General features: G+C 37.5%; 2 protein-coding genes across 11 annotated transcripts in view; both read right to left on the reverse strand.

Annotated features, from left to right (window-relative positions):
* The window catches only part of RABGAP1L (RAB GTPase activating protein 1 like), a 684,401-nt gene that overhangs the window by 548,430 nt on the left and 121,909 nt on the right, over positions 1 to 14,062 (reverse strand). For all 10 annotated transcript variants that reach the window (XR_007479508.1, XM_033428113.2, XM_033428114.2 and 7 more), the window contains one exon: positions 1,202 to 1,343. Coding sequence is in view for 9 of the 10 variants with exons in the window: in XM_033428113.2 (XP_033284004.1) it covers positions 1,202 to 1,343 (142 nt within the window). In the remaining variant the exon portion in view is untranslated. The remainder of the gene's footprint in view (positions 1 to 1,201; positions 1,344 to 14,062) is intronic.
* LOC101277005 (COP9 signalosome complex subunit 8-like) lies at positions 3,425 to 4,405 on the reverse strand. Its single transcript, XM_033428127.2, has one exon. It carries the CDS (start codon positions 4,331 to 4,333, stop codon positions 3,704 to 3,706), a length of 630 nt encoding a protein of 209 aa, XP_033284018.1. The 5' UTR covers positions 4,334 to 4,405; the 3' UTR covers positions 3,425 to 3,703.

Genomic DNA, 14,062 nt, shown 5'->3' on the forward strand with positions numbered 1-14,062 from the left:
ACCAAAGACTCATACTCAAATGTTCATAGCAGCTCTATTCCTAATAGCCAATAGCTAAAAACAAATTCACCATTAACTGGTGAATAGACAGATAAACAAATCGTGGCATATCTTTACAACAGATTACTACTAACAATAAAAAGGAACCACCTATTGATACAACATATATAAATCTCAAAAGTTTTACGCTATGTGAAAGATGCTATATATCAATACAAAAGTCTGTACTATATGATTCATTTTATATGAAATTGTAGAAAAGGCAAAACATGGTGACGGAACACAGATCAGTGACTGACAAAGACCACAAGTGAGGGGAAAAGATGGACTGTAAAGGGGCATGAGGGAAATTTGGCCGGGGGGAGGGTGGAGGGAGGGGTGGTTAATGGAAATGTTTTATATCATGATTCTTGCGGTAGTTATACAGATGTATATCCACTTGTCAAACTTTGATGAACCATACACTTAAAACATGTACATTCTATGGTATGTAATTTATACCTTCATAAATTTTTTAAATGAAACACTCAGAATAATGTCTACCATACTAAGCACTCAACAAATATTAGCTAAAAATAACTTATTTTTATGGCAATCAAAGAAAGGAATGGTTTCATAGAGAGAAAGACTAAGAATTCTAAAATGCCCTTTTCAAAGGGCCAAATGAAGTGTGACTCTCGTGAGGTTGGTTAGCATCTCTCAGCAGCATTCAAGTAGTAAACAGAGAAGATACCAGCTAGTATTTCAAAAAGTGAATGGTAAGTGAAAAGGCAACAACAAAAAACAAGTCAGAACTGAATAATGTCAAATGAGGAGTACGACATGAAATATCACTGAAATTCTAAAAACACTTGAGAGAATTTGAAAGTTCTCATTAAACACTTCAAAAGTACTTAATATAGGGAGCAAGAGAACAAAGTTAGGCTGTCAAATTTAAATAGTTGTATAAGTGGGACTGGGGAGTATTCAACCAAGGAACCAAACAGACCAAATTCTCTTCTGCATCTAGTAGAATCTAGTCTAAGAGTAGCAGAGACTACAGAGAATCACCACTCCTCGCTTTATCCCTCCCATAGGCACGCACGCACACACACACACACACACACACACACACACACACACACACACACCACACATTGTTCAGGATTATAAGTAAAGCAGCTATGTAAAGAGAGGGAACTGAATAAATTTCACTTCTTACCCTCTTCTGCTTCATCCTCCTGGGGTGACAATGGGCCCCCTCCACTAGTAGGAGTGATTGGTTCCTCCTTCTCAGATTCTCGCTGTAGACTCACCACCTCATATATTGCATCTCCAGCATTGGTATGGCCTTTTCCCTCAGACTGAGAAAGATATAAACACATGTTTCAACATTAGAAATTTTTTGGGTTTTTTTTTTTTTTTTTTGCGTTACGCGGGCCTCTCACTGTTGTGGCCTCTCCCATTGCGGAGCACAGGCTCCGGATGCGCAGGCTCAGCGGCCATGGCTCACGGGCCTAGCCACTCCGCAGCATGTGAGATCTTCCCGGACCGGGGCACAAACCCATGTCCCCTGCATCGGCAGGCGGACTCTCAACCACTGCGCCACCAGGGAAGCCCCAACATTAGAAATTTGAAGGAGGGACTTCCCTGGTGGTCCAGTGGTTAAGACTCCATGCTCCCAATGCAAGGGGCCCAGATTCAATCCCTGGTTAGGGAACTAGATCCCACATGCTGCAACTAAGACCCAGCGCAGCCAAATAAACAAATATTTTTTTTAAAAAAGGGAATTTGAAGAAAACATTGAAAGATAGTATATTTCAGTGGTCCTTAAAAAGAGCTAAAATGAAGAGCAGCATGGCATGTTTGATCTACAGCATGTCTGAAGTTGAGAAAAAATTTTAAAGTATATTGTTCTTCACATAGTATTCTCAATGTATCGTTCTTTTAGTATTATTTTAACCAATACAATGAAACCTACTAACCATTCTGAGAAAACTCAATTTCTTTTATCAGAAAAACCTGAGACAGCACAGATTCCAGGGCAGACAGATAAGCAAGTGATGCTGGATTCTCAGGACTGACTACCTTGCTCTGAGGTAAAGAGATACCAGCTATATCCATCAGCTAATTCATGGAAGTAGACACTTATCACCTTATAAATGGTTTATATTCTAAATGGCCATTGGTTAAGGAGGAAAAATTAAGGCAACAGCCAATTAACCAACCTAGCACGGCCTACAAAGTCCTAAATAAATTGGACCTTGCCTCTCTCTCAAGCCTCATCTCACACCCAAAGACTGTTACTACATTTCAGCCACTCTGGCCTTGTTTCAGCTCTGGGAACTTTAAATTCTTTCCCCACTCAAGGTCTTGGGACATCCTTTTCTTTCTGCCAATACAGCTTTTCCTCCTACTCTTTGCTAACTCCCATCAATCCTGGATCCTTACCTCCTAATGTCACTTTACAAAGAAGCTAAATGAAGTTTCCATGTTTTTGATTCCCAGCAAACCCTGTCCTTCTCCTTTACTGCACTTACTACAATATAACTACACATAATTCTTCTTATTATATTTATTTGTTTAATGGCTATCTCATCCAGAAGAGAGGAAGCATTATATGCGCAAGGATTATGTTGACTTCCTTTTTTTTTTTTTAAGGTCATTTCTATTTAATTAAGAAATTTGTAATTTAAAAGAGACAATGACAAACTAGAACACAACCACAGGAAGACAGGATAGTGAAACTTCTAGAAACTACCTTAGAAAAAACAGTTGAAAAATTCAATTAAATACTTATTGAACAAATGCAGAATAAATGAACTAGGGGGTGGTTTTAACCTGAAGATACAATAAACAACTTCAAATATTCAGAGGGCTGTCACACAAAAAATGAAAGACTTGTTCAGTATTTCTCCAAAGGGCAGAACTTGACCCAAGGGCCAAATATAAGCAGCCAAGAGGCTGCAGGACAGTCGTACAAAGTGTATCACTTAATCGTTTCTTTCCCAAACAATGCATTCCACACTTACGTTTCCCTTCTTCTGAAAGGAAATATTACAACTTAATACTTCTCATGAATGTCTTTAACAAGTCCCATTTTCATGGCAAGCCCTCCACTGCCAGCAATGGATGTACTCACACTCTCAGAAAAAAATCTAAAGTTAACAAGCTGGTTTACTAGGGAGATGGCCTTTGTTCCTCAGCTCTATCTCAGCATTTTATATTTGTGATTCTCAGGAGGGGAGAGAAAAAGAGCATATTCTCCAAAGGGGGTGAATTAGAGTCCCCGGCACTTCAGATCCCGCCCCTGGGGACAGTCCTCCTCAAACCCCAGACGTATCACTGTAACTATCAACCTGTGGTAGAGATGGGAGTGTGCTGTGTGCTGGGGCAGAAGAAAACAGCTAACAACCACTGTTCTACATGAAGCAGGAGAACTGTATTTCACGAGTCACTAGGAAATATAAACTGACTGCCTAATACTGACGGGCTCCATCCAAACTGTCAAATATTACAAAATGAGAATTGTTTCAACAACCATTCAGCATGTTTAAGGACAAAATATATATAATATATTTTATATTATATACGTATTTTATCACATACTCAGTAAGGAATGCTGAGGTGCTTAATCCATCCAATAAAATTGAAAATAAAAATTTTACATTTTTCTGTCAGTATTCAAGATGCTGAAGGTGGATCTTGAACTCAGAATGATAAGTCAGTTTTCGAGGAAAGCCACATAATCAGTGAGTCTGGCTAACTGCTGTTCATTGGGGATGGGTGGAACGGGGGCAGGCTCTGAAAAGGGAATAAACCTGTTAAAGGAAACAACCAGGGCCCCTGCAACTGGCTTTCTGGGCATGACCATCCTTGTGGTGGAGTCGGCCTGCCATCCTTGTTCTAGGATACCTTTCACAGCCTCTTCCACGGGAAGTCCAACAAAGGCTGCGAAATCGTCGGCAATAATGGAGGTATATGCCTGAGAGACCAGGGGGAAGGCTCGCCTCCGGGTGGCATCTCTAAGTGCCTCCATGATTGGCTGGACCGTCTCAGACCATGGGTGAGCGCTGATGGTGGTATAGATCCCAGGGAAATCTCTCTGCCAGATTCTTTGTCCTACCGACCAAATTCCCCCAAGTTCAGAATTTGCAGATTTTATAGCAGGTTGTATTCTTTTCCAAAGATATCTTGCATTATTCATGTCATTATAAAGCAGATATAAAGCTAGAAGCTGACCATACACTGGAGGTGTAGCAATTCCTCCTGGAGCCTCGAGCTCCTGGTTCTCGCACTGATCCAGCAACTTTCTGAAACTAAAGGAACTTTCCGCCATCACCGCCACGGGCATTTTCCCGGCTGGTCCCGCCACCGAACCTCCCCGCCGAGCCGGACCTCAGACTGTCCCTATGTTGACTTTCAATCAGAAATAATATGGTACCTGACACATAGAAGGTACTCAACAAATGAGTGGAATGAATGACTAGACTAATGGTAAAACATGAATTTTAGAGTCAAATAGATCTGAGTCTGAACTCAAATTTCACTACTAATAAGAGTGTGCTCTTGGACAAAATACTTAACTTTTCTGAGTCACAGTATCTATAACAATAAAATGGAAATAAACCACCTTAAAATTATTAAGAAGATTAAATATAATACTTTGAACATAAACCAAAGTGCTGGAACAAACTTATACTAATATTATTATTATTGCAATGTTTGTACCACCATACTAGACTCTAAAGAAAACAAAATATGAATAATATAAATCTAACTTTACACATAAAGGAACTAGAGAAAGAGGAACAAACAAAACCCAAAGTTAGTAGAAGGAAAGAAATCATAAAGAACAGAGCAGAAATAAATGAAATAGAAACAAAGAAAACAATAGCAAAGATCAATAAAATTAAATGCTGGTTCTTTGAGAAGATAAACAAAAGTGATAAACCATTAGCTAGACTCATCAAGAAAAAGAGGGAGAGGACTCAAATCAATAAAATTAGAAATGATAAAGGAGAAGTTACAACAGAGAGCGCAGAAATACAAACATCCTAAGAGACTACTACAAGAAACTCTATGCCAATAAAATGGACAACCTGGAAGAAATGGACAAATTCTTAGAAAGGTATAAGCTTCCAAGACTGAACCAGGAAGAAATAGAAAATATGAACAGACCAATCACAAGTAATGAAATTGAAATTGTGATTAAAAATCTTCCAACAAACAAAAGTCCAGGACCAGATGGCTTCACAGGTGAATTCTATCAAACATTTAGAGAAGAGCTAATACCCACCCTTCTCAAACTCTTCCAAACAATTGCAAAGAAAGGAACACTCCCAAACTCATTCTATGAGGTCACCATTACCCTGATACCAAAACCAGACAAAGATACTACAAAAAAAGAAAATTACAGACCAATATCACTCATGAATATAGATGCAAGAATCCTCCACAAAATACTAGCAAACAGAATCCAACAACACATTAAAAGGATCATACACCATGATCAAGTGGGATTCATCCCAGGGATGCAAGGATTCTTCAATACACGCAAATCAATCAATGTGATACACCATATTAACAAACTGAAGAAGAAAAACCATATGATCATCTCAATAGATGCAGAAAAAGCTCTTGACAAAATTCAACACTGATTTATGATAAAAACTCTCCAGAAAGTGGGCATAGAGGGAACCTACTTCAACATAATAAAGGCCACATATGACAAACCCACAGCAAACATCATTCTCCATGGTGAAAAACTGAAAGCATTTCCTGTAAGATTAGGAGCAAGACAAGGATGTCCACTCTCGCCACTATTATTCAACATAGTTTTGGAAGTCCTAGCCACAGCAATCAGAGAAGAAAAAGAAATAAAAGGAATACAAATTGGAAAAGAAGAAGTAAAACTATCACTGTTTGCAGACGACATGATACTATACATAAAGAATCCTAAAGATGATACCAGAAAGCTACTAAAGCTAATCAATGAATTTGGTAAAGTTGCAGGATACAAAATTAATGCACAGAAATCTCTTGGATTCCTATACACTAATGATGAAAAATCTAAAAGAGAAATTAAGGAAACACTCCCATTTACCACTGCAACAAAAAGAATAAAATACCTAGGAATAAACCTACCTAGGGAGACAAAAGACCTGTGTGCAGAAAACTATAAGACACTGATGAAAGAAATTAAAGATGATACAAAGAGATGGAGAGATACACCATGTTCTTGGATTGGAAGAATCAATATTGTGAAAATGACTATACTACCCAAAGCAATCTACAGATTCAGTGCAATCCCTATCAAGTTACCAATGGCATTTTTTACAGAACTAGAACAAAAAACCTTAAAATTTGTATGAAGACACAAAAGAGCCTGAACAGTCAAAGCAGTCTTGAGGGAAAAAAAAGGAGCGGCAGGAATCAGACTCCCTGACTTCAGACTACACTACAAAGCTACAGTAATCAAGACAATATGGTACTAGCACAAAAACAGAAATATAGACCAATGGAACAGGATAGAAAGCCCAGAAATAAACCCATGCACCTATGGTCAACTAATCTATGACAAAGGAGGCCAGGATATACAATGGAGAAAAGACAGCCTCTTCAATAAGTGGTGCTGGGAAAACTGGACAGCTATATGTGAAAGAATGAAATTAGAACACTCCCTAACACCATACACAAAAGTAAACTCAAAATGGATTAGAGACCTAAATGTAAGACCGGACATTATAAAACTCTTAGAGGAAAACATAGGAAGAACACTCTTTGATGTAAATCACAGCAAGATCATTTTTGATCCACCTCCTAGAGTAATGGAAAGAATAAATGGCTTAATCTCCAAAATATATAAACAGCTCATGCAGCTCAATGTTAAAAAAAAAAAACAACCCAATCCAAAAATGGGCAGAAGACCTACATAGACATTTCTTCAAAGAAGACATACAGATGGACAAGAAGCTCATGAAAAGCTGCTCAACATCACTAATTATTAGAGAAATGCAAATCAAGACTACAATGAGGTATCACCTCACACCAGTTAGAATGGGCATCATCAGAAAATCTACAAACAACAAATGCTGGAGAGGGTGTGGAGAAAAGGGAACCCTCTTGCACTGTTGGTGGGAATGTAAATTGATTGATACAGTCACTATGGAGAACAGTATGGAGGTTCCTTAAAAAACTAAAAATAGAACTACCATACGATCCAGCAATCGCACTACTGGGCATATACCCAGAGAAAACCATAATTCAAAAAGCTACATGCACCCCAATGTTCACTGCAGCACTATTTACATTAGCCAGGTCATGGAAGCAACCTAAATGCCCATCGATAGACGAATGGATAAAGAAGATGTGGTACATATATACAATGGAATATTACTCAGCCATAAAATGGAATGAAATTGGGTCATTTGTAGAGACATGGATGGATCTAGAGATTGTCATACAGAGTCAAGTAAGTCAGAAAGAGAAAAACAAATTTCATATATTAATGCATATATGTGGAATCTAGAAAAATGGTACAGATGAACCAGTCTGCAGGGCAGAAATAGAGACACAGATGTAGAGAACAAAGGTATGGACACCAAGGTGGGAAAGTGGCGGGGGTGGAGGGGTGGGGGTGGTGGTGGGATTAATTGGGAGATTGGGATTGACATGTGTAAACTAATATGTATAAAATGGATAACTAATGAGAACCTGCTGTATAAAAATAAATAAATAAAATTCTAAAAATAAAAAAAAGAAGAATATAGGCATAGATAGAGAAATAATATCTCTAATATCTACCTGTATTGTAATTCATTTAAATTATAAAAATAAAACTACTTTATTCACTGTTTTCAAGAATTACTTTTGAACCATAAATCAAATTTCCGGTGCATTTTCAAATCATTTAGCAAATAATAAAATGTAAAACTGTCTACTACATTAAACATAGGAAAAAAAAGAAGAAGACAGCCGTGGAAAGTTAAATGGTTAGGTTTAAACCAACCAAATTTTTATTGCATTTCTGCTATATTTAAGAAACAAAGACCTCAATCCCTAGAGCAACCATTAAAATAATTATATAAAGAAATACAATAAAAATGAAATACTAACTGTTCAAATAATCCAAAAGATGACAGCAAAGGAGAAATAAAGAAATGTAAAATAAGAAACAAGTAGGAAACAAATAATAAAATAGTAAACTTAAATTTAAACATATCAATATTTATGTTAAATATAAACTGCCTAAACAATTAAAAAACAAAATTCTCAGATTATGTTTAAAAAAAGACAACTATTTTCTGTCTACAAAAAAACCCACTTTAAATGTAGTGACATAGGCAAGTTGAAGGTAAAATGAGCTTAGAAGACATACCACAAAAACACTAATCAAAAGAAAGCTGAAGAGACTATATTAATAAAAGACAAAGCAGACTACCAAGCAAGAAAAAAAAATCACTGCGTATAAAGAAGGACACTGCACCATGTTGAAAGGATCAATTCAACGAGAACACATAAGAATCTTGTAAGTGTATGCACCTAACAACAGGCTTTCAAATATATGAAGCAAATAATTCAAAGAAATGAAAGGAGAGGGACCAATTCACATGTATAATTGGAGACGTCAACATTCTTCTCACAGTAATTAAAAGAAGTTTACAAAAATTCAGCAATGTTATAGAAGAACTGAACACCATCAACAGCAGGATCTGATATTTATATACCACTCCACCGAATAACAGCAGAGTACACATTCTTTTCAAATGCAAATGGAACATTCACCAAAACAAACCATTTCCTGGATTATAAAACAAACTTTAAGAAAATTTTTAAACGTGAAATAATATGTTTAGTGACCGTGATACAAGTAAACTGGAAATCAACAACAGAAATACATCTGAAAAATCCCCAAATACTTGGGAATAAAATAACACACTTCTAAATACTCCATGGATCTAAGTCAAAGAGGAAGGCTCAAATTAGAAAATATTTTGAACTGAACAAAAATGAAACTACAATAAATCAAAATTAGTGGGATACATCTAAACAGTGTACATAGGGAGATTTAGAGCTATAAATGCTTATAAGTATTTCAAGTGAGACATCCAAAAATCAATAACCTAAACTTCCACCTTAAGAAACTAGGAAAAGAAGCGCAAAATAATCTAAAACTAGCAGAAGTGAGAAAATAAAGATAACAGCACAAATCAATAAAACCGGGTACAGAAAAAATTAAAAATCAATGAAACCAAAACGTAGTTCTTTACAAAGACCAATGAATTGATAAACCTCTAGCTAAATTCCCAAAGCAAAAAAGAAAGAAGATACAAATTACCAATAGCAGGAACAAAAGAGTGGATATCACTACAGACCCCATGACATCAAATGGATAATAAATAAATACAGCAAATGGCCCTATGCATATTAATTGGACAACTTAGAAAAAATGCACCAAGTTTAAGGTGTACAGCATAATGACCTGATACACTATATCAATATATATTGCAAAATAACTACCACAGTAACATCCTTCAACTAACATAGTTACTCTTGGTAATTTACTGATTATACTTTTTTATTTTTCAATTGAAGTATAGTTGATTTACAATGTTTCAGGTATACAGCAAAGTGATTCAGTTTTATATGCGTGTGTGTGTGTGTGTGTATTCTTTTCCAGATTTCTTTCCATTATATGTTATTACAAGATATTGAATATAGTTCCCTGTGCTATACAGTAGGTCCTTGTTTTTATCTAATTTATACAGTAGTGTGTATCTGCTAATCCCAAATTCCCAATTTATCCATCCCAACTGATTATACTTTGATTTAAATAGGTTCAAATCAACATGCATCTTCAAAAGGGAATTTTCCTTTTATGCTTTTTAACTCTAATAACTGATAAAAGACTTTGCCTCCAACTGAAAGGAATGTTAAGGCACCTGAAAGCAAAGAAGAGATTTGAGAGGAGGATAAAAAAGTTATTTTAACATTAAACCTATATTTAGCCCAGAGCCCATAAAAAGCCTAAATGAGGCCTGTGCAAGGAAAAAGATCTAAGAAAGGGCAGCTACTTCTACTTCCAGCCTGGCTCATGCTCTCCTACAGAGGAAAGAAGAGGTGGCTCACTTTCCGCTATTAAGGGCCAAGCCACAGGAGCTTCTGAGAGCAGATAAGACTGTGATGACCTTTTGTCATTCCCTAAAACCTACCCTTTTCTTCAGACAAGGCTCCTCCCTCTAAACTATCTCTTGACTGAAAACACAAAACAGGATGATAGGCTTTGGAGAACAGACTTGTCAAGAGAGGAGTTTTTCCTCCCCCTTAACACTTGACCTCCAGTCTTACTTTAGGTCTCTTGGACATTACAACTCTGCCTCTCATTTCTCTATAACTTCCCCTTGTAGGGGAGCAAAATTTGCCACCCCAAAATGTCTCTTTGGCATGCAAATTATTTAGAGATGGAACAAATCAAGGCCAAAAAGACTCAGGAAAAATCTTTGACCTTCCCCCTAACTGCCTAAATTTAGATAGAGGGCCTGTTCCTGGAATAGAGCTGCAATAAGAGATGTCTGCAAAGGATATGGGCTAGGTGTGATGGGGGAAACTCAGCAGGGCCTAAAGATCACAGCCCATTCTGTGTCCCATTGTCTCTGCATGGCCCAGCAAACATCTATTTACCAAATATTTTCTTTTCCATCTCCATGTGAACTGCCTTTTTTCCCTCTGAAGTTCCAAAACACTACCCCCAACATCCTCTTTTGTCTTCAACTGAAGATGGTATTGAAGGAAGAGCTTCAGCCATTTTGGAGAATTACTCCGTTTTCCTGGGTCTCTACCATGTATACATGTTACTAAACTTTTGTTTGATTTTCTCCTGTTAATCTATCTCATGTCAATGTAATTCTTAGGCCAGCCAGAAGAACCTAAAAGAGTAGAGGAAAATTTCTTCCACCCTAACACTCTTCTCGCCTGTTTCATGAGACTTCTCTTTTCTGAAGGTAAATTTTATTCCTAGCAGATGCAAAAAAAAAAAAAAACCCAAAAAACAGGTAAAGTACTTGGAACAGTGCTCAGCACATAGTAAGTGCTATGGAAGTGTTACTTCTGGTACTGTTTTGTGCTGTTAAATGATATAACACTTTGAGGCATGAGATAGTCTAACCTGTGGTATAATACGAAGAATAACTAAGAAGCAAAAGTGGCTTCCACATCCTATTCTAGTGCTCTTCTAGAAATCTTTCTGGGCAAATAATTATGTTAATAACAATAAGGATAGCAAGCATTCAATCCTGACAACAACCCAAGCTCATCCCTTGAAAGGTCTTTTTCCCCAGATCTTCATTTGGTAAGTCCCCTCTTGTCACTCAGACCTTAGACATTTAAATATCACTTTCTTACAGAGGCATTCCTTGACCACCCAATATCCACCAAGTCATCATAGCACTCTGTTACTATCTGCTATCTTGCCATTTGTTTGCCTGCCTGTCTGTCCCCTCCATGTATCCTCCATACATAGAATGTAAGCTTCATGAAGCAGGGACTTCATCTGCAGCATTTACCACTATATCCCCAACGTCTACAATAGTAATCTGTCAGAGCAGGCACTTAATAAATGTTGATTTAATTAATAAGTAATTGAGCAAACAACGCTACATGGTAGGTATTATGTTTACCTCCATTTTACATATGAAGAAGCTGAAGCTCATGGACACAACTACCAAATGACAGAATGGGGAACTAGCCTCATGCCTACTATCAGAATCAAATCATTAATATTTGGGGTTACCCTTTTGTGTCACTTTACAGTCTACAAAGTGATAGCACAGACAGTATCTTACATGCTAAAATATACTGCAGGGGAGCAGAATTTGTCACCCCAAAATATGCCACATTAGCATGAAACCAAGCAGGACCCTGTGGGGCCCTCTAGGGCAGGGGTCTCCAATCCCCGTACTAGTCCACAGCCTGTCAGGAGCCGGGCCGCACAGCAGAAGGTGAGCAATGGGTGAGTGAGCGAAGCTCCCTCTGCCGCTACCCATCGCTCCCCATCGTTTTCATTGCCGCCCGAACCATCCCCCCACCCCCACCCCGGTCCGGGGAAAAACTGTCTTCCACGAAACCAGTTCTGGGTGCCAAAAAGGTTGGGGACCGCTGCTCCAGGGTACAAATCCTTTCCGTGTTCCCCATTTCTTGTTTGTAGGAAATAAGCTTTATTCAGCCTCCCAGATCTTCCCTGAGTACCAAAGGGAAGATTCAAACAGTTACTAATTAGGGAAGCGTGGGAATGCAGAAACAAATGAGGAACAGTCAAGAAACAACAGTGCAGCGTGGGACAGAGACGTGGTTCCTCCTCAAGGAATATACATAACAACATATCTTTGAGTTCTTCAGCAGGAACTATGGCCCCCCACCCAGGTAGAGCACCAGATTCCTGGAACACCACCCTGTTACCTCACCACCAACCAATCAGAAGAAAGTCTGGACACAGTGGAAGATGATACAGACTCTGATCCCCTCCCCAAATGATTAAAAGTGATTAACTTCCCCTTTCTCCATTTAAAAAACTTTCATGGTCAAGCAGAATCTTAGGAGTTGGTTCTTGGACATGAGTCTGCCTTCTCCCCAGGTTGCCGGCCTCCTGAATAAAGCAACCTTTCCTTTCTAAACGAGTATTGGCTTTCGAGCGAGTATTGGCTTTCAAGCTTGGCTTTCGAGCCGGCGGGCAGCCAAACATGAGTTCAGTGACAAGCATAAGGATTACTATTTTGAGCTAAATACAATCAAAACCTAGCAGATTCAGGAAAGCTCTTTTACCTCTCCCTCACTTGCCTAAATTTACAGAGCAAAGGAAGAGAGCTATTACCAGAGACAGCTTCTTACCTAAGAAACTTACCTGTACAGCAGGGCAACCTTTGTTTTCCAAACATCTCCTCTCGCTTCCTGTGAATGGCCTTCCTCCCCTTTGTATCCATAGATCTCTCCCCTTTCTTTGGCTCAGGATGGTATGTAAGTTTCAATTACCAGCAACCTTTTGTGTCTTCATATCTTTATGGTGCTCCCATATGTACATAATTAAATTTTCCTCCTGTTAATCTGTCTTATATTTATTTAAATATTAGACAAGCCAAAGAATCTAAAAGGGAAGAAGGGAAATTTTTTCCACCCCTACAATATTCCCTCTCTGCTGTGATCACAGAAAACGACTCACATATACCCTCAAAGGAACTCCTTTTAACCATAACTTTGTGTCATTCTACTACTATTGTCCCTCCTTTTTCTAAACCCCACAGCATTCTGTACATTATTTTCACCTAGTATTTATCATAGCCCTCCTTGTAAAATGGTAATTTTTATATATTTCCTTATTAATAGGAGGTGACACAAAGTTCCTTTGGGGATAAGGTTGTATTTTAAATATCTTATCTTTGCTGTGCCACTACAATAGATATTATAAATTAACTTTGAATTAACTTGACTACAACAGTCATGGAATTATTTGTACTAAAAACTTTTTATAATTCACTAATTCAAATGGCATAGAATTTTAGACATGAAAAAAAAATTCAGGAATACTATTAACCCACATACACTATGTATCTACACTGGAATAGGTGAGTCCTTCTCAATCAAATGTAAATTTCACTATGTCTTTTTAGGTCAGATGCTCCAATAACTAAACATAACTTAATTTGTTATTATTATTAGAGTTTAAAAATCTCCATAATAAGCAGCAACACATTTTTTCCAGAAAATTTGTTCATCATGATAATCAGATATGCTAATAGAAATTATTTAAATTATTTAAACCCTACTAATTCTACAACATGTGCTTTGTATCTGAAGAAATGTCGATCTACACTAAAACATATTGTGCTGGCCTCAAAATGTTCTGGATTTCCTAAACTAATCTAATGTAAACAACATTTCTTAAGAGTATCTTTAAAATGAATATATATAAGCATTTCTTTTTTCATAACACTGTTTTTTCTCTATAATTGCCTCAAATTGTTCTTTGTAGTTTATCACACATCCCCAAATTAAGCAAGAATTCAAGAACCACCCCCTACATGTTTTCAAT

Source organism: Orcinus orca, chromosome 1 (genome assembly GCF_937001465.1).
Source record: "Orcinus orca chromosome 1, mOrcOrc1.1, whole genome shotgun sequence".
NCBI classification, from domain to species: domain Eukaryota; kingdom Metazoa; phylum Chordata; class Mammalia; order Artiodactyla; family Delphinidae; genus Orcinus; species Orcinus orca.